General features: G+C 44.6%; 1 protein-coding gene across 1 annotated transcript in view; it reads right to left on the bottom strand.

The window, feature by feature from the left end:
* KIF26B (kinesin family member 26B) overlaps positions 1 to 21,435 on the bottom strand; it is a 482,699-nt gene that overhangs the window by 285,539 nt on the left and 175,725 nt on the right. The window contains exon 3 of the mRNA XM_036823698.1: positions 13,746 to 14,282. Within this exon, the coding sequence (XP_036679593.1) occupies positions 13,746 to 14,282 (537 nt within the window). The remainder of the gene's footprint in view (positions 1 to 13,745; positions 14,283 to 21,435) is intronic.

Raw genomic sequence — 21,435 nt, 5'->3', positions numbered from 1 at the left:
TCAAGGTCTTGGGGCTTTATCCGCAACATCCGTGGAATCAGTCATCCCTCACCCAAGCCCTCTGCTGCTGTCTTTCTCCAGGCCTCACCACCTCCCAAAGCAGTGCTCTGCCTTCCTCCCTCTCTCTCCCTGTTAGCAGTAGCATTGCTACCCTACTACCCAAAGAGTTGTATCTGCATGTGGCTTCTCATTGCCTAACTACCAGGGCCCTGTACGTAGTGCATAGGAATGGAGCCCACACGGGGCCCATTTTCAATGTCACCTCGGTCCTCTGCCTCTTCGCCAGCCCGCAACACACCATTCTCACGATATCACTGTGCCTTCACATATCTGCTCTTCTTTCCACTTTCTTGTAATCCTGTCCCCAGATGTGCCTTCCTAATGATAACAAGCAGGGGTGTAGATTCAGGGTGCTATGAAGTAACAGTATGCGAGAGAGTTTAAATACTTGGTTCTAATAGGTGTTACATGTTTACAATATATATGTATTCAGTGTATGTGTATTCAATAGATATTATGCTAGGAACATATATACCTTATAAAACATTTAATGAGTAGTTACTGTAATTGATACATTTACACCAATTAACCCCAAATGCCGTGTTGGTTCACTTTCCACTGAGCCTATTGCATAATTAGAAGTTAGCAGCTACTTTGAAGAGGTTGAAAGGTTTGTGATGTTTAAATACGTGACTTCCTTTTTAATTAGTCCATTTTAGTTTCCATTGCCTTTTCTGCCAAATATTTTCTATAAATTGCTAACAAGTGATAGAATTGACTGATTTTCACTGCAAGTCCTTTTATTTCCTTTGCCCACCCTTTCTCAGAGACACAAATAAACTGTGTTAAAATGAAAATATAACGGTAGAATGAGGGGAAACGTATGAATAATTTTCAACCCAAGTAATTAAGTCTTAGAAGTCTCAAGAGGTGATTGTGTAATTTAAAATAAAAAAAGGAAGAAAGAAAAAGAGAGAAGGGACACTGGGCGAGGTGAGGAGAATGAAGACCGAAGACTAGGAACTAAATAAGGACAATCGTCAGGATAGGACTTGCTTAAATTGAAGTCAGATAAAACCAGAACTGCCTCATCAAGTTTACTATTAATATAAAACTTATACTATTATTAACTTGTAGAAATGCTATCTACCAAACTTCTTAATTCCAACAAATGACTAAGTTCATGCTGAATAACACATTTGTTGACTAAATTTTTCAGAGTTCAGAAGTGTGGGATTCCTCTGTGCAGGGGTTGGCTATTCACATTAATTTGTACCTCAGTTCCCTCGTCTTTAAAATGAGCATAACCATCTCCTTACTTCAGAGGACTGTTATGAAGCTTATCTGAGTGAAAACACACAAAGCAGCAAGCACCGTGCCTGGCATATGGTGTGCACTCAGTAAGTGTTAGCTGTAATTATTATTCTTATTACTATGAAACTAAATCAATAACATGCACATACGGCTCAATATGTGCATATTGAATTGCAAGTTGAGAGACAGTGAACTTGATAACTTTGGAGAGAAACCAAACCAGAAAAAGGATGAGCACCCCGCTAGGGGAGTGTGAAATGTTAAAAGCTCAGCTGTCTGTTCACAGGCTGACACAGCTGAGGGTAGAATGGGGCTCCAGTTTTCCTCTCTGTAAATGGAGAAACTGCCCAGGGTCATGAAGCAAGTGGCAGAAGTGGGGATGGAATTAAGATTTGTGGTTCATTGCACTCTACCGTCTCCACGGTCCCCAAAGCAAAGGTCATTTCGATGGCTGGAACACTTCCTGCCCTTTTTAGCCAACCAGCCACACTCTCAGCCACCAATCAGTGTCCCCTCCTCGGTAGCAAGTGGATTTGTTGCCCTTTTTCTAGAACAGTAAAGCTTCGAAACTACCCTTGTTAGAGGCCAGCGTCCCCTGCTCCTCATTTTTTCCACAAAGCACCAGCTACCCCCATTGATCTTTTCTACTCATTACTTGTGGACAAGAATGTTCATATCTCTGCTCTCTGTCCCTCTCTTACCTCCTAAGGGACTCAGCAACGTGGCTGCTGCTTCTAAATGGCCAGTTTCAGAAACGGTGACTCAGCCCTGAATTTTGAACAGAGTGTCTGGAGGGAGTGGTCCACCTAACCTGACGGCAGCAATGAATCCCTCAAAGCACCTACGCCACTGGAGCATTCTACCAAAAAGGCTATTTAGTTGAAAAAGTGCAATCTGTTCTTCGAGGAAAACAAGACAACTGTTGTCTTCAGCAAAATCTCCGATACACAATCTTAGCTGAAGTGGGTTCTGCATGCATCTTGAAGCTACAGAGTGAGCCCTGCGAAACAGCCATGTTCAAGGTGGTCATCATGTCATGACTGCTGGAAGCTGAGCTCAGATACAGGGATGCCTCAGTCTTCTGATCACCAGTTCCACCATTTCCTTCAGGCTTATGCGCATTGTTCCAGGTATGGCTACCTCACCTTTAAATGTCCCGTTAGGCTGCAGGTAGGCAGAGGGTCACGCTGTATGAAGAGTCGATCAGGCTGATTTTGTAGAATTTCTCAGTATGGGGTCTCATTTTGTGTGCGTGTGTGTGTGTGTGTGCGCCTAAAATTTCATTAAAATCCAGTGCTTAGAGGTAAAAAAAAAAAAAAATTTAGAATGAAGGAACCTAATCCTTAAAACAATCTTAGGAGAGAGACACTATAAAAGGAGATATTGATATTTTATGTGGCAAAACGTCACTCAGCTAATGAGCAGGTGAGCCAGACCTCCATGCAGACCTGGGCACCCTGTCCACTACCCCAAACCGAGTTCCATCTTCACCGGAGATCTTGGCCAACGGGGTCCTTTCTAAAGAATGTGTGTTAGGACATTGAGTTTAAACATATACTATTCTGTTCAATTAAGACCACAGTGTTGACAAGGAAAGGGCCCTGTGGCCTCTTGTTCATCTTAGGATATTAATATAATTCATGATGAGAGTCTCAGTATTAGGCGTGTTCAGTCTGTCTCTCAGATGACCTAAAACATGTCTCACTAGATGGCAGCATTGCTTCCACAGCCTTTTTTGTTCGTTTTTGGCCCATCTTTGTCTCAAGCTTTGTCCCCATCGGCCTCTCCACCTCCCAGCGAGAACATGTAACACAGGGCATTTATTTCTACACGACTGTGCACAGCAATACAACATGAACGTGGACTTGCAATTCCTAGTGACTCAGAATTGCCCCAAAGAAATGTTAGCAGAGTGTGCTACGAGTGGCTCTCCCCATGAAGTGGATTGTTGAACAAATTTGGGGAGCTGGCCCCTTCCCCTGGGGGGAGGAGCCAGTGCAAAGAAAACTCTTTGAATCCCAGCTCCGGCGTGTTCTAGCTGCGTGACCATGGGCGGGTCACTTGACATTTCTGGGCCTCAGTTTGCCATCTGTAATTCACAAGGGCAGCCTTCTCATCTTGCTTCCACTAGGGTCTCTGGGGTCTGTTTGCTTTAACAGAAAGGGAACCTGTCACGAACAGGCTAATTCAATCTTCGCACTGATACTACTCCTCACAGCCTGAGCCACAGGGACTGAGGGAAACCAGCCTTGCTAAGGTGATGGAAACTGCCAGACTGGCTCCGATTAGTAATTAGAAAACTCCTGGTCACAGCCTTTAATATGGACGTGGCTGCTGATATGTTTGCTTTTCACCTGGTACCTTTTTCCTCCCCAGAATCTCAGTCCCTCCCAGGCACTCAGATAAGCTTCCGAAGGGGTACGTTAACACTTTGAGGACACTGGTGCAGCAGCAATGCACTAAATGGTCTCCAGAGTCCTAAAAATGGTGACTAATATGCTTCCTAAACACCTAAATTACTCCCTGGGAATGGTTTAGGCATAAGAAATATATGACTCATTAACTAATCTTCACAAATACTCCATAAGACAGAAGCATGGTAATTTGTCACGCTGAAGACAGTTAGCACAGTAAAATTTCAATTTAAAATTAATTAGGTGTGTGCCTGCGGTGGGGTAGGCAAAGAGCAGACTTGAAGTTTCCAATTTATTGAAGATTCCAAATTATGTAATAATTTTAAAATAATTTTAAAAGAAAAACATATTTTATAAATAAAGATGTAAGTGAATAATAAGAATGCAAGTGTATTACAATTACATTTACCAAAGGTGTAAACTAAGGAAAGCAAGAATGAGAGACCCGAGGACTATTTCAAAGTGCTCTTTCAATGGGAGTTAACTCCAAAATAATGAGATATTACTCTTTTGAATTAATTTAAATGCTACCCTCTACTACTCTGTAGAATTTTAAGTGATTCATGTTTATATACTGCCGCCCCTCCTCCTTTAAAAAGGTCTTCAAAAATGGAGAAAAATGGGTCCATGGGCCTTTCAACATTTTATCAATTTACTCACTAATGCTGGGATGAGATCATCCTGTTTAGAATATGACCTTCTCGTGTAAGATGTGGTGCACGTACGGAAAGCTGGTTTCTGGTAATACGTGGAGGTGGCTGACATTGCCGGATAACATTTATTTCATGAGTTTAATATCATTGTGTGGTTTGGGTCTTGTTTTTTCATCCACCACTGGTTCTTATATTGGAAAAGAGGGCCCTGATTCCATTCAGTCTTGAGTCTGTGGAATCTGCGTTGACCAAGAGGAGATGCCCTCAAGTTTCAAGTCCCTTCACGGAGGGGTCACCAACGTGTCAGACACGATGCTAAGTGTTCCACATACATCATCTCATATAATGCCCATAACAGCGCTGCAATGGACCACCTTGCAGAGGAGAAGATAGAGACACATAACAGTAAGATGCCTGCTCGAGGTCACACAGTAAGCAAGGAAGCTGGACTTTTATTTCGGGTGCATGAGCAGCAAATCTAGCGTGACCCAACATCTAGTCCCTCATTGTTTGAGACTTGGATAAACTCATTGATAAGTATCAGCCTCAGAGTTCCTAAAAAAAAAAAATCTGTGTACTTTGTCATTTAAAAAAAGCAGTAGCCGTTGTTACCCCCTTGGGTAGCTCACTGCAGACAGTGAGCTTGGTTCCTTTCCTCAACTCTACGGAGAAAGCGAGTATTCTGCCTGAGGAAACCAGGGCTGGGGAGGATGGCCAAATGGGAGAGGAGGTGAGATGCTGCCTAAAACAAAGATAACTGTGAAAAAGGGTCACATCCAGGGAATCTTCTCTCTGGCATGATTTCACTTCCCTCGCGCAGCAATCCTCAGCTCTGCCCTCCACCCCAGCCTGGCCTCGGAGAGCTGGAGGAGAGGAGTGAGTCAGCCTCCCTCTGCTTGAGAGAGAGTACCACATTCCCACACCCCTCAGCTCCCACACATGCAAAGGACCGAGGGGAGAATAAGAAACACTTTTAAGCCACATAGCACCTTACTCACTATTTCTAGCCTCTTTCTAGGGCCTAGAAATATCTCTGAAGGAGAAAAACAAAAGCACAGACCATTCCACCAACTTAACCCAAACGATCAGCTTGGTCAGTAGAAAAGGAACAGAACCTTTCCAGCACTAGTCAAATTAGGTCCTCAGCGTAAGCTGAGCTACCCCAGGGAGCGCTCCAGGAAGTACTGTTTACATTTACACCTATGGTTGTGAAAGCACAGCTGACTTTAAAGGTAGTATGTAAGTTCAGCAGAGGGGGTGGTTATTACACACACAAAAAAAAACACACAAAAAACTCATGTGTGATTTTTTTTTTTTTTTCATTTCACCTGACTCTTTGAGGTATTCTCCATCTGGATATGGGTGTGTGTGGATACAACTCTTCCCTCACTTTCTTGGCTTTGCCCTTTGCATCTTTTCCCCTTCCCTTAATTTTTCTCCCTGCACAGAACAGAATGGGAATGGTCCACTGCTGACCAGCTGTGAACATCTGCACCTCCTTCGTTTTTCAGAAGTGGATCAGCAAGGAAGAAGCATGGGTGTGCTCACCTCCGCAACGCTACCTTCACCTTTCACCCATCCGTCTGTCTGGCATCTACGTGGCATCTATCTATATGTAGTGAGAGGAACTAGTGCCCCCCCCCCAATTCATGTCCACTCAGAGCCTCAGCATGTGACCTTATTAGGGTCTCTGCAGATGTAATTAGTGAAAGATTGGGATGAGATCATGCTGCCTTAGAGTGGGTCCTAAATTCAATGACCAGTGTCCTTTTAATAAGAGGGAAGGGACAGAGGAGAAGACCTTGTGAAGACAGAGGCAGAGACTGGAGTGACATAGCCACAAGCCAAAGAACACCTGCTGGAAAAGACAAGGAAGAATTTTCCCATTGAGACTTCAGAGGACTACGGCCCTCCCAACACCTCAGTTGTGGACTTCTAGCCTCCAGAACTATGAAACAATAATTTTTTGTTATTTTAAGCCACTTAGTTTGTGGTAATTTTATTATGGCAGCCCTAGGAAACTGATATACTATCTTTCTGTCTATCTATCTATCTATCTATCTATCTATCTATCTATCTATCTATCTATCCATCTTCATTGTTCCCTTCCTTACACTTATTACACCACTGCCAGATAAATTGTTCTTTAAAGCTGTGGTTCTTTGCCATGGCAGTTAAAACAAAGCCTGGGTCCTGCCCGAGATATTCTGATTTAATTGGTCTGGAGTATGGCTTTAGACGCTGGTATTCTTCTTTAAAGCTTCCAAGCAATTCTAGTGTGCAGCCAAGTTTGAGAATTCCTGCTGTCAAGCAAGGAAATCTTTCCATTTTCCTGCTCTGAAATCTCCAGTGGCTGTCTTCTGCCTACCAAATTAAAAAACGAGAGCAACTAACACTTACCTTCTGCTCTGCAATGTTCAAGGTGCTTTCAAATTCATGTGAACCCTCGAAACACCAGATGACATAAGAAGGAATACTGGGGCAGTTCTATGAAACCCCTACAATCTGGTCAGCAGACCCTACAGAGAAGATGAGCTTCCTTCTATAGATATTCCAGCCAAGTCTCTCCACAACGCTCCCACCCCCGGCTTCGAATGTTTTCTGCAGTTGCAACATATGAGATACTTACATAACGGTAATTACTAGCTACCCGATGGAGAGTGCCTGTGATATGCTTGTTATTATGATGCTATAACAATAGGGAAATCTGAGACAATTGAAAACCATCCGCGCAGTATGAGTAACCTCTCATTCTGTGGAGGCACCCAAATGAAATAATCTGACTTGCTAATGTACTGTCTGATCCACCGGGTAACGTAGTTTGTTGTGTGCGATGAAGAGGCCACGTTCTTGGCCATCCTGCAGGTTTCCACAGCAGCTCCTTGGTCTGCATACCTCATTAGCTTCTCCTACCAAGCTTTTCAGCTACCAGATGCTTATTAGTCTCCTATTCCTGTTCCTGAAGCAAATTACTGAAAGTTTTGCATCGTAAAACAGCACACATCTATTCTCTATTCTGTAAAGTTCAGGAGGTCAGACATCTAAAATGCGCTTGCAGGGCTGCTTCTTTCTGGAGGCTCTAGGGGAGGATCTGATTCTTGATTTTGCCAGTTTTTTAGAGGCCGCCTTCACTCTTTGGCTTACAGCCCCTTCCTCCCCCTTCAAAGGCAGCAAGGTTATATCTTCTCTCTTCTGACCTCTGCTTCTGTCCTTACATCTGCTCTTTCTGACTCTGATCCTCCTGTCTTCCTTTTATGAGGACCCTTATGATTACATTGGACCCACACAGATAATCCAGGATGATCTCCTCATCTGAAGATCCTTAACTTTATCATATCTGCAAAACCTCTTTTACTTTGTAAGGTAGCATATCCATAGGTTCCAGGGATCAGGACATGAACATCTTTGAGAGGCCCTTATTCAGCCTACCACCCAAGTAAATGACCAGATAAAAAACATTTTTGTAATTTCCTGATGAAGTTTGGGTGTTCCCTTCAGCCCATAGCCCTGCCCGTATTTATAAGAGGTTATGACTTTTTTGGAATTTCACCCTGAGCACCATATTCTTGAGAAATGCTCTGTCCATGACTGAGTATACAAACTGATTCCTTTTCTTGTGTTCAGCATTTGTCAGAATTTATAAAGATGATAAATAACACTCATTTGGCCATCTATAAACAGGAAAAAACAAAAACCCATGATGTTAAAAGATTGTGACATCTTATGCTATTGGCCTGGCTGGACAGAGCAGCAGCAAATGGGCAGCAAATTGGCACTCGGGCTGGCCCAAGAAGGGCACTTTGCATATTTCAGGAACAGGCAGCTGAGCTCTGGAGGGCTGCAAAGAATGTGAATGGGAATCCTCCACTCCTGACACACTGCAAACACCTGCCCTGATCCTTCGTGAAAAGTGGCTCAGTGAGGAAGGAGCACATGTGCACCTCACCCTGCAGGCATCAGCTGTACTACCCACGTGCTTCCAGGTTCCACAGATCCATCACAGTCAAAGCCTCTGAGTACTGGAGCACTAGTGAGCGAAAGTCCACCTTCCTCTTCCAAGGGCCCCTGGAAGTCCTCCATAAAAGGGTCAGCACCAAGTCCTCCCATGGCTTCTGACCTCTGAAGAGCAAGGCTTAGGTACCGCTCGGTTCAGCAAACCTGGAGCTGTTTCCAGGTTGGTGCTACTATTGCCTGTCTCTTGCCCGCATCTTCAAATATTCAATACAAACTCTAATAATGCCTTTGCTCACTAGGCACAATTAATTCCTCAAGATATAATTAAGACAATCCCTCACTGACTTCAACCAGAGTTCAGCCTGGAATTATCTCTAACATTGATTCCAGCGGTTGTTGTCTGAGAAAGCAGGATAATTTTTATCAAACTCATTTTCCCTCAAATCAAGAAATGAGCATTGAATACTTCATCACATTAAGGCTTCATTACGGATTTATTACTTATGTATTAATCTAACATCTTCTCGAATTTTCTTGACAAGTTCAATTTATCAAAGTCCTATAAAATAAAGTTCTTCTACCCTTTCAAGTGCCCCTGTATTGAGGGGGACATCAAAAAGCTACCTGGACTACTTTCATTGCCTCCAAGGATTTATTGACTATCATTAAGATGCTTCAGGTTAAAGATTAGCTTGGAGCCAATTAACTGGGGGTTTCCACCAAAAACCTTGAGGTCTGGATAGGTCTTATAGCCTGGAATTTTTTCCTAAATCTAGGGCCAGTCAGGAGAAACAGCTTTAGTGTTTCCTTGAGATTGGAGCGTTCCCTAATGAGCAGCCATTTTTTTATATGTCAGTTGCTGTCAGAAACAGGAGAATAAAATGAATCTATGTTCTCAATGAGCAAAAGACATCAGACATAATCAGGAAGCTCTACCCAAAAGACACCTCCAACCTCTCAACCTTGGGTTTCTCCTCTGGCAATGAGGGAGCTGAAAGAGAGCTGATAGTGGTTTCCCTGCGTTACAGTTTACAAAGTACATTCATACTTTTTTCTTAATTGTTCTCCATGTTATCTTGCAAGGTAGGGATTTCACTCATAAGGAAATAGACTAAAATGTTAAGCTACTAAAATGAGGTTCAACAGTTGGTGGAACCATGGACTTGAATTAGGCAGGACCATCTCCAAATCTCCCACCATGATGCAAAAGGCAATTACCATCCTATAGTAATCACCAGCGTTCTGTGATTATGAGCATTATGTAAAATCTTTCCTGCACGTACTTACTGTAATAAATGTAAATCAGGCAAAAGCAGTTGTCATTCAAAAGAGGTAATTAATCTGTTGTGAACTACAAGGAAATAATCCAGACATGTCTTTTCAAAGTCAAAACTCATGTGATCAAATGAAAGTTCTAGAGCATTCTCTGCTTTCCATATATATGTATTGATGGTGTTAAATGTCTGCAAGTTAATAAAAGAAAGTCTTTCTTTGAAACAGTCCATCTTAACAACTTCTGTGAAATCAGCTTGCTATGAAAAATTATCTTTGTGGTTTGTTTGCCATTTTTGATATAATCTCAATGTCTCCTAACTTACTATTTTTCTTACCTCTCTGGATAGGTTCATATTTATCTGTGATGCTTATAGGTTCCCTCTCTTTCTGGAGGTATTTGAGAAACGTGAAGGATACAGCAAAAGAGAATCAAGAAATCTTCCTATTGCAGCCTTTGAAGACTGCTACACAGTGGTGTAGGAAACAGGGGACTTGAGGGATTTGAGGGAGACCCTTCTATCACCCATACAGAGGTTTTACCCTGCTCACTCTCGCAAAGCCTGCCCTCATTTTTGTCATCCTCCCTGCACTTAAGTGGCAGAAGGGCAGCGTCCTCTTCTCCCTTGCTTCTACAGGCTCCGGGTCTGTGGCTGTGGAGAAGCACCAGCGGCAGCAACAAAGTCTAGATGCTTCTCTGCCCAGGGAACAGCTCTGGCACTCAGCCAGAGGGCCATCTGCTCTGTGGGGAGGGATATGGGAGTAAGGGTGAGCAGGAAAAGTGAGGTCAGCTTTCAGAGCAGTCAACCATCTCTGCCGAGCTGGCCAGACTGTGAACTGCAGAATATTTACTGCCGGGAGACGTCCATAACAGGAGCCATTCAGTCTAGCCAGACCCAGAGCCCCCCCTCTAGGGCATCAGGAAGACATAGTCATGACACGGGGACACTGGTTCACAGCCAGGCACCAAATCTCTTGATCCCAGAGAGATTTCCTCTGATCGCTTTAACTACTGCTCAGGGGAAATGCAGGAATTAGCCTGTTCTGAGTTGGAAAGAAGCAATCCAATTTACCCAGGGCAATCTCAAGTTGGTAGCTTACGGGAATCACCTTTGTATCTGGCTTTGGCCACATCAACCCACCTTGCCCCATGGGCTGGACTGGGAGCCCTTCTGCAGGCTCTCAGAGCAGACGGGGCATCTGTCTTGCACTCACCTCCCTGGCTTATAATGCCCCCTTCCGGGACTTCCCTGATGGCGCAGTGGTTAAGAATCTGCCTGCCAATGCAGAAGACACGGGTTTGAGCCCTGGCCCAGGAAGATCCCACCTGCCGCAGAGCAACTAAGCCTGTGTGCCACAACTACCGAGCCTGCGCTCTAGAGCCCACGAGCCACAACTACTGAGCACACGCGCCACAACTACCGAAGCCCTCGCGCCTAGAGCCCGTGTTCCGCAACAAGAGAAGCCACCGCAGTGAGAAGCCCGCGCACCGCAACGAAGAGTAGCCCCCGTTCGCCGCAACTAGAGAAAGCCCGCGCGCAGCCACGAAGACCCAACGCAGCCAAAAATAAAATAAATAAATTTATTAAAAAAAAACAACGCACCCTTCCCCTGCTTCCTACCCTAAGGGCCACAGGACAGGAGCCTGGGTTTCCAGACCATGGCAGAAGCCCCCACCAACACATAGCATTGTGCCTGGCACTTGGTAGAGCTTAATAAACGTTTGTTATTGTACAGGAAATTCTTTTTCATCTGAGGTAGGGGGAAAAAAGGAGGAGCAGAAAGAATTATTACGCAAATTTTAAAAATGTACCAATACTCCCTAATCTTCCTTTTAAGCTGCATCTTTAGCTCTCCCCCTTACACAAACTTTCCCCACACTTTGAATATTTTATATGAAAGCACCAGTTCCAAGTTCTTCTGTCTTCACTCATCAGTGCTGTGCAGCAGCTGAATCTTCTAACTAGCACCTGATACACGTTACAAGTGCTCTGGGGCGCTGGAAGGTGAAATGTGAGTTGTCCGTGTAACATGAGTATGTGGCTAGCACAGCCCAGGATGTGTAGAAAATATGACCTGGGTAGAAGGATGTGCACCAGAGCATTTTATTTATAGTAGCAAAAACCTAAGCTCTAATAATTGATGCTTGGTTATATAAATTAGGACATACTCATATAATGGGTAGTATTTATATAATGGAATATTAGGCTACCATTAAAGATCATATTTTAGAAAAATAGATAATGGCATGGGAAAATGCACCTAGTATATTAAGTGAAAAGCAGATCAGAGAATTGAACATAATCACAATTTTAGAAACTGCATGCGTAGAAAATCCTGGGAGGAAGTACACCCAAACGTTAGGTAGTCTATTTCTGGGTGATGTTGATTTTTAAAGGCCTACTTAAACTGTTTCATACTTTTTAAATTTTATTTCACAACAGACATGTATTCTTTTTTTATAATTTTCAGAATTGTCTATTTTTAAACTACAAACCAAAAAAAAAAGCATATTATTCAACAGTGGAAAGAAGCTATTCTGTTCCTGCCCTAGATGGCTATGTTCAAGCATTAGACTATGAAGCCCCACCCAGGGTGCAAGTGGTTCCTCATTATATTTATATCTATAACCCAGAAAATTCTGTCCAAAGGTGAAGTGGCAGCCAGGCGCCCACAAGTCAAAAGAGGAGTCCTCTCCCTCGGTATATACCACGTCTGAAAAGAAACCATATCTGGAAGAGATGTTGACCAGAGATTGCTCTGGAGTAAGCTAAGAAAGTTGGAAGCAGCCGTGGCAGGGAAAGCCGTTCTCCTGGGCAGGGGAGAGCTGGTGTTGGCCTGGCACCGGCTCTGTGGCCACAGGTAATTATTCCATTTCTCTAAGCATCCTGATCCCCATTGGTAGAAGAAAGATCTAACATCTGCCCTGCCGACCTCACGGGCCTACTGGGGGGTTAAGCAAAATGATGTGTGCTCTGTATTTTATAAACTACGAAGCATCCAGCAATGAAAAGTTTGGCAGCCCAAGAACGCTAACTTCTTAAGATAATGATCCATGCTCCCCACTTTCTTTCAAGATATCAAGAGGAACAATCTATATTCCCTTCTACACTCTAGAAATTTCACCAGGAATTTTATCAGCCACATTTAGCTCAATTTATGTTTCCCAGTACCCTTGCCCCATGAAACAAAAACTATGCTATGTGTTCACTCAACGTGTTCCTTTTTTCTCCTGGGCATATGGACAGATCGGCCTGCCCAGACTCCCCTGAGAGAAGGTGCGACCAGGAGACTGAACTCTTGCCCCTTCCAGGCTGGGTGCCCACATGTCCCTGTGAGATCCTCCACCCTCTCTCTTCCTCCAGTTCCTGGCTGGTTGTACAAGGTCTGGTGGAAGACTCTGAGGCCTCCGGAAAAGGGTGACGTGCTAGATGGAGGAGGCTGAGTTCTGATATCAGAGTGGAATGTCACCCACCAAACACCCCATACAACAGGGACACAAGCGAGAAACAACTCGAGACCACTTGCCGCCCCAATTACCTACCCCAGCTGATACACTCTATGACCTTGGTCACCTCTCCACCCCAGAGCAACAGTCAACACTTTCTGCTGCTTCCCACATGAGTGACTCAAGGGACGCAGAGAACACATATGGTAAAGCCAACCCTCTTCCAACAGAAAACTCACATGAGCAAAATTAAGACAAATATTTTAGATTCCTTGGCAGATTTAAGACCTGCTCTCTTATTTCTATAGGGAAACTTGAGAGTACATGCTAACTTAAATAACTGAGAAGAGAAAATAAGAAAAGGGGAACACGCGGTTGGTTACCTAATCCCACAGTATTTAAGGTGGGTTGCAAATAGAAAAGGGTTAAGGTCTATCAAGTTGGGAGAGATTAGGAAGGGAGTCCACCTCTCCTTCAGAGGGTAGAGACAATGGAAACAGAGCGCTATCTTGGATCACTGGTTCCTCATATATTTTATCTCTATTTAGCATTGTTCAGCAGGGCTACATGGAAACATTAGGCTCTGAGTTGGGGTGTTCCCAGGAGGACAAAGTAGAGACAGGAAGTGTTGCCCACTTCTCTGCTTTAACTGTAGCCAGCCCTGCCCTTTCTTGCTCGGAGGTTACTTACCTGGTAGGGGTAGAGGGTGACCCCGTTGGTTCTCGACAGGGACCAGGTGCCGTCCAGGTACTGGTGAGCCTGGATGGCCACTGAGTTGAGGATGTTCCCATTGCTGGGGCTGGTGGCCATCTGGAGGCTGACCTTGGCCTGGTGGGTTGGAGACCCACTCTTCTTCTCCGCCCCATTGCTGACCCCGAGGCTGTTGGGTTTGCTGCTATGCTTATTGGTGATGAAGGCTGTGTAGTTGGAGGAGGCATAGGAGGTGGGCACAAAGGCCCAATCCCTGGGCTGCTGGAGCCCCCCCACATGCCGGGACCCCACCGGAGTGGGGATGTTGGAGAGGGCTGGGGGCGAGCCGGGTGAGCCATCGAAGTGCTCACTGCCAGCCGCCTGTTCCAGGGTCAGCACCATCTGAATGGCCTCCTGCTTCAGCTGGTTCAGGTGCGTGGCGCAAATGTCACAGCGGTTGTCCCTGTCATTCCATGCCTTCCGGATGGTGTTGGGGACCTGGAGCTTGTCGTGAATCACAGCCGAGAAAGCAGGGTCCTGGAGAACACACAAACAAAAAAATAAGGAGAGCCTATCAATCAAGGCTGGTAAGCGCAATTCGGATGCCTGGTTTGTGAGTTAAGCCCTAGATGTATCCAAAGAGTTTGACTGTTTGATTGACATCCAGCAAAAATGAGCAGCCAGATTGGCAGACGAGCCTCTAGTTGACAAACACATTTGACAAATGTAAGATTTTTATAGTGGAGACTTTAAGGAATTAAAAAAAAAAAAAAAAGCTTTCTAAGCATCCTCCTTACCAGGCCAGTCAAATAAGAACATTCCAGATTCTTCCCCTTGTGTCCACTAAAGAATTATAGCTATACCTGGATGCTCCCATGTGGTCATTAAGTAGATACAAATGGTTGTCCGGGCCTGGCAGGGGTGAGTGCAGTCACTCTGGACCAATGCGTTGTGGGCCCCCGTGAACTACGGAAAGTTGGCAGCAGGTGGAGGTACTACTTGTGACCCAGAACAGAGATTCTATTCTAAGAAAATCCTAGCTTCATTAACACCATGTGCTAAGTGCCACTGGAAGAAAACCAAACTAAACAGATTCTGGACCAGAGATCTAGCCTCTCCAGCAGCCCAGCAAACCCCTACAGATTCACTCTGTTTACCATTGGCCCCATGGCAGGCTGGCCATACCTGTACCCATGTGTCTGATATCCTGATCCATCAAAAGAAAAATGTCTCCTTGATAAACAGTCCAAGATACTTTTCCCCAGAAACTTCATCTAAAACTATTAAAAACTCTTTCGTTCAGAAGCGCATATCTAAAAGAAATCTAAAAGAAAGTGAACTTAATGAGGATGATTTCTTTCATTTACTTTGCTTTAATTTTTATAGGAAAGCAAGACTGCACAGAGAAATAAGCACTAGGTGTGTTAACTGGGTATCAAAATATTTGGTTTCTAGTTCTGGTTCTGCTACCGATTAGCTGTGTGACCTTGGACAACTTACGTAGCCTCACTGAACCTCGCATCTGTCACGCAAGGCCGTGGCCTGTCTTTATTGTAAGGTCCTTCCAACTCCATGACTCTGTGTAGGGAAATGGAGACAGGAGAGGACAGTGTCTGCATATATGGACGGAGCCACTGTGCTATTCTGGGGACCTGGTTGAACTTTTGAGATTCCACAATTGCTGCAGGTAATTGATGAGGCTTATCTCAAGGCCTATTTTCCTTAGGACATTGGAAGAAAAGCTTCCCTTCCGAAATTTGCTGGAGTTTTTTGGGGTGGAAACCCCATCAGGGCTGACTGGAGTCTGATGAGCTGTGGGTGGGAAGGGAGATCAGCGGTGAGAGGGTCACCCTTAATTACGATCCATCTTGATTATGGGCTCCAGCATTTTGTTTCCCCTGTTTAAATACCCTGAACAACTCTTCAGCGTGCACTGATTAATTGATTAATAAATCAAGAGGTCTCTTTACACAGCAGCAGCGAGGAGTGGCTCAGGAGGTGGAAACTCAAGACGGTCATAGAAAATGATGGGAAACAATAGGAGGTCAAGGGTGATCAGGTCTGGCTGACGAAGCGATGCAAACCACATGAGACGTGCTTGCGGCGCCCTCCTCAATGAGAGCTGCTTTGTCCAGAGTCCCTGATCAAAACTCAGCATGTGTGGGACCCAAAAGGGCCCCTTAGGGACCATTCTAGAGCAGACCATCACCTCAGTTTCCAGATAAGGAAACTGAGCTTCAAAACGGTTAAAAGCTTGGTCTACAACCAGACTTCTTGACCTCTAGTCTATGATTTTCCCCTTCAAGAGCCAAAGAGCCATATTCATCAATGGACTCATAATTTTGCCCAGACTTAAGGCTTTTGCCACATTCATCTACGAAATGTTCATTTATTCAAAAGGAAATATCTGGGCCCCCATATGTGTCAAGATATAGATTCTTGGGCTTCCCTGGTGGCACAGCGGTTGAGAATCTGCCTGCCAATGCAGGGGTCACGGGTTCGAGCCCTGGTCTGGGAGGATCTCACGTGCCGCGGAGCAACTGGGCCCGTGAGCCACAACTACTGAGCCTGCACGTCTGGAGCCTGTGCTCTGCAACAAGAGAGGCCGCGATAGTGAGAGGCCTGCCACTGCAATGAAGAGTGGCCCCCGCTTGCCGCAACTAGAGAAAGCCCTCGCACAGAAACGAAGACCCAACACAGCCAAAAAAATAAATAAATAGATAAAAAAGTGAAATTCTTAAAAAAAAAAAAAAAAAGAGCTGAATTGGATCTATGAGCATCTAGTGACAAAATTTAAATTAAAAAAAAAAAGATTCTTGCTTTTTCACATAATGAGAATTTTCCCTTGTCAATATATGTCATTTGAAAATGTGATTTTTTTTTTAATGACCACATGGTATTTTATCCTGTAGCTGTTTTGTAAGTCACTTTTTTATTCCCAGGTCTACTACATAATTAGAGGCAGCGTGAGAAATCAGAGACTGGCATTCAAAAGCAATCTGCCACCCATGGCTTATGCTTTTAAGGCCCCAAACTATTTGGTCTCAAGAAACCTCAAATTAATTGCTTACTTAGAATATTTTGGTTAACCCAATCACCTGGAGGAAGCATCACAGTAAAAAAGGCAGCAATAAGATCAGTCCCATCCACACATCATAGTTTATTTTAGATCCTTGTAGAATCTAGATGTGACTCTGACATCTGCAGCTGGAGCAGAAAAGATACATCCACTCCACATAAACAGCCTGGTGCTGGGGGCTCCTTTTCTCTCCTCTTCTTGGTTTTCACTGCTCTCCCTTGAAGCAGTTCCTTCCTCACTCAGCCTACTGCTGTTTGCTGCTCGACTTGCCACAAGCAATGCATGTTGGCCTCCAATGTGCCAGGCCACACAGCAGGCCAAGGATCTTGGGATGCATGAGATGGGTTCCTGTTCTGAGTTCACCCTCCAGGGAACCCACTTGGCTCCTGGACTGCCAAATGCCACGCCCCCTTGCTGCCACCTCTAGTCTGGGACCAATCGGCACACACTCAGACCCATGCAGCTCAGCGCTCCCCTCCCGGTTCCCGAGGGGTCTACAAAATCACCTTGAGCACCGGAGCTGAGCCCACCACCAGAATGGCCCCCCGACAGCCAGCAAGTGGCAGAGCCCAGAGCCCACTGTTGTCTCATCCAGAGGGAGGAGATGAATGCTTTAATGAGTCTTCAATTGCTGACGGATGTCAAAGAGGTGTTCCCTAAATTAAGCCACCCTTGATCTGAAACTTTATGTGAGTTCTTATCATCAAAAGGCTTCAGTAAGTCAAAAGATACACCTTATGGAAACTAAAATCCCTTTCAAGTGCTGGTCTACACACTATAAATATTTCAGTGCAACTCAAAACTTCGAAGAGGAATGGTCAACAGACATAGCTTTCTGTAAGTGCTGGAACAAAGGGAATACTGCTTCAAGGAGAGTAGTAATAAACAGGGAGAAAAGAAGGTTTCAGAATCATGGACGGCTCACACTTACTGAGCTTTCCTCACATGGACACAAGAAGAACTGTGGGAGTGCCCTCTGGTTTAGTTGGCACCAAAAGAATCCTGCACTCAGAGAAGGAATGAGTTAAGCGTGCAGTCTGGCATGCTACCTAGTGCATGGGCTTCAAACACATTCATAGTGTCTAGTCCCGATTCATCTTGTGACTTCAGAAAATAGTCAAATGGGAATAACGGGAATCCATGAACGGCTAAACCTCCATTTTTGGAGTCATAATTTTTATTTCAGCACCTTTGAAAATGGGCTAACAGCACTTAGGCAACATTTTCATCCTAAACTTTCAATGTAAGTGTTCTGTGCCCAAAAGATTCTCATCTTTCAAAAATAATACAAAATTGTTATTATCCCACATGTACCATGAAGAGGAATTCAAGAAAACACTCAGGAAACTGATAAAGGTTCTTAGAAGGAAGGTTAGGGATAAATGAAGTTAATGTGCAGACATCTAAATCTGCCCACTTAGTGACTGCTACAAAAGAACAAAGAAAACTCCAGAAAATGGTTTTCCAATCCCTTTAGTGCTCTTCCACTTCTTCTAGGGGCATTTCAGGAAACAGGTGTCCTGCCATGTCCCCTAGGGCTCTCGTAATCTAATGGCTCTCAAAGATTGACTCACATGTCTTCTGGCAGACTGCTCTAAGAGATCATGACTAAATCTCTCTTCCTCAGGCAAGGGCATCCGAACCCACGGCTTCCATAGCCATGTGTATCCCGGTGACTGGGAATTCTCCACCTCCATCCGTGCCTGGCCCTTCTCCTGAACTCTGAGTCTTACAGCCCCCTAGAAAGCATCATCCAGATAAATACTCTTCAAACTGACAATTCAAAATTAATTTTATTTTCCCCTAATCCTATTCTTATTCCAATAGTCACTATCGAAGTAAACAGTATTATTATCCACTCAGGCACCCAGGCTAGAAGTCTAGAACCTTCCTTGTCTCCTCCCTTTTCCTCCAATCCAATCACCAAGTGTGGTTGATGGTCCTTCCTAAAAGCTCTTGAATTGTCCCTCTTCTCCATGCCCACTGCCATGAGAAAGCTTTCAGCGTTTCTCACATCATCATGGTTTCCCTGATTCTAGTCTTGACCTCAAAACCCTCCCTCCACAAAAAAAAGGATTTAACTAAAATGCAAATATGATCATGTCACTATCCTGCTTTCCTGCACCTCTATTCTAAGGGCTATCTTCTTGTCTGTAGTTTTTATTTGTAGAACTATTTGCCTGTTAGACTGTCACTCCCTAAGAGGAAATATTCTTTTCATCTTTAATTCCCCCAAGTCTAGAATAGTGTCTACTTCACAGTAAGGGCCCAACAAATATTTGTGAGATAAATAAATGGAAAGAATTCAACCAAAGCAAAAACAGTCAATAATGAAGTTGGTCTTGGTCCATCTGTCATTTATTTTGTCTAAGTGAGCTAGTCGTTTCTTATGAAATTGTCATGAAATAAACTCCTTCAACTCTAGGGTTGATATAGTTTTCCAGTTGTATTTGTTCTGCCTGGCTAAAGAGCCTAATGTGAGTCAACCATAATCTGGATATCCTCCTTTTATTTGAATCTTCCTTAAACTATTAAAATAGATTCTCTATTCTCTTGCCTCAATGCACAATCTATTATTACTCTTTTTCCTAAGTTCCCAAGAAAACAATATTTATATGCAAAGAATTTTAACCATCAGGCCAGCTCATCAGCAGAAACCAAGAGAAATTTACCTAAAGGAAAACTCCAGATTAATACTACACACCTGGGCTTCCCTGGTGGCGCAGTGGTTGAGAATCTGCCTGCCAATGCAGGGGACACGGGTTCAAGCCCTGGTCTGGGAAGATCCCGCATGCCGCGGAGCAGCTGGGCCCGTGAGCCACAATTACTGAGCCTGCATGTCTGGAACCTGTGCTCAGCAACAAGAGAGGCCGCGATAGTGAGAGGCCCGCGCATCGCGATGAAGAGTGGCCCCCGCTTGCCACAACTAGAGAAAGCCCTCGCGCAGAAACGAAGACCCAACACAGCCATAAAAAAATAAATAAAAGAAACCTTACTTTAAAAAAAAAAAAATACTACACACCTGGTCCAGCAGGGTTAGACCCCCCAGCAAGTAGGTAGCACGCTTATTTTCCAAGAGCCAGCAGCCAGCTTTCAACACGCGAGGCATGGCCGCTAATGAGGGTGGAGACTCTGGAACCCGAGCAAGAAAACAGGAACTACCGCCCAGGCAAACCAAGCTGTTTACTAGCGTCCTCACTGTTTTCTGTCCCACTTCATCCTCTGAGGGATGGGTTGTTTGGCAATAAACACTCATGCCACTTGCAAGGACAGGATTTTTTTTCCAGATTATTTTAGCCCAAAGAGTACTTGGAGTGCATTTCCGCAAAGCCTCTGGGTCTGTGAGGAAAGCAACAGCTGGAGTCAGCGCCCAGCATGTGTTGTGCAAATTCCTGTTGATGTTTGCTCCCGGTTTATTATTCTAGAAGCCTCTAGTGACAAGCTTAACAAGATTTAAGCTGTTCTTCAAAGGCAGTTTCTTTCCACTTTGTTCCTAAACTTTCTTCTTCCATAAATGCTATCCCGTGAGGCCCAGAATGATGGCTAGAACTCTGAGAATGCAATGTTTTGTTCCCCACCGCGGGCAGTTTCCCAGAAGATCAAGGGAATTTACCCTCACACGCCTTGTAATCCTTCCACACGAGGGTCTGCATCCCCCGCCCCTTCCCCACCTCCTGCCGCCTTCCCTATCTGTGTCCTTTCTTTCTCAAGAATCTCAGCATTCTTCCCAGCAGTTCTGTCCCCAAAGCCACGTGTCAATATGAATGATCCTCTGTGTTTAATGGAAACTGCAAAATTGGAAGTTTGCAAAACAATAGGTAGCAAAGCTCAGGTGAATCCAACCTAAGAAAACAAATATTCTCATTCACAGTGAAACATTCAAATATTTGGATTCAAAGGTCTCTCAAAAGAACTGGGTTTGTTTCACCTTGGTAATTTCAGAAGAAGAAAAAACAAATTTCACTTAGCCACTGGCAGAAAGGAGACCTTAAAATCTGAAATTTAAGGATACCCTCAAAATGCCAACCAGTGGGTGTAACTTCTTCCCCAGGAAGATTTGGTTCCTCCGTGCTCATCAGTCCCCGATCTTGCATCTCACTGCCCACACGTGCTTGATGGGATGTGCAAGATCAAGGGGGATGCAAAGGGTTGGGGAACCCAGAGTCTCTCTTGCATGAGACTCTACTCACCCAGCCATCATGCTGAACCTACCCAGCAGGAATTGACAAACATCAGTATCCTTTACTCCTGTTGTTCAGGGTTCCCAGACCCACAAACAAGGCATATGACAACCTGGGAGGGAAGCCAGGGAACAAATTAAGACTGTGTCACAAGCAATGACATCCCAACACTCTTTGCAGAGAAGAGTGACCACCCTCACGGGCTGCCATTCTCACTGACACATGGAGCAAACTCAAAATCCCTGAGTGCTTCACTCAGTTTCACACAGCAGGGCTCATTCTCCAAAGTTAGTGACAGGGAGAAAGAGGGGCATGAAAGAGGTGACCAGGTGCGTTACAATTAGAGTTTGCTCCCGTGAGGCCTGAGACAGCCCAAACAACCAGCACTGTAGTGACAGCAGCTGGGCCAGGCCCTGGAATCACAGGTGGC

The sequence above is a fragment of the Balaenoptera musculus genome, chromosome 1 (assembly GCF_009873245.2).
Source record: "Balaenoptera musculus isolate JJ_BM4_2016_0621 chromosome 1, mBalMus1.pri.v3, whole genome shotgun sequence".
Classification (NCBI taxonomy): Eukaryota; Metazoa; Chordata; class Mammalia; order Artiodactyla; family Balaenopteridae; genus Balaenoptera; species Balaenoptera musculus.
Note: the sequence above shows the minus strand (reverse complement) of the source record. Positions and strands in the feature narration are given on the sequence as shown.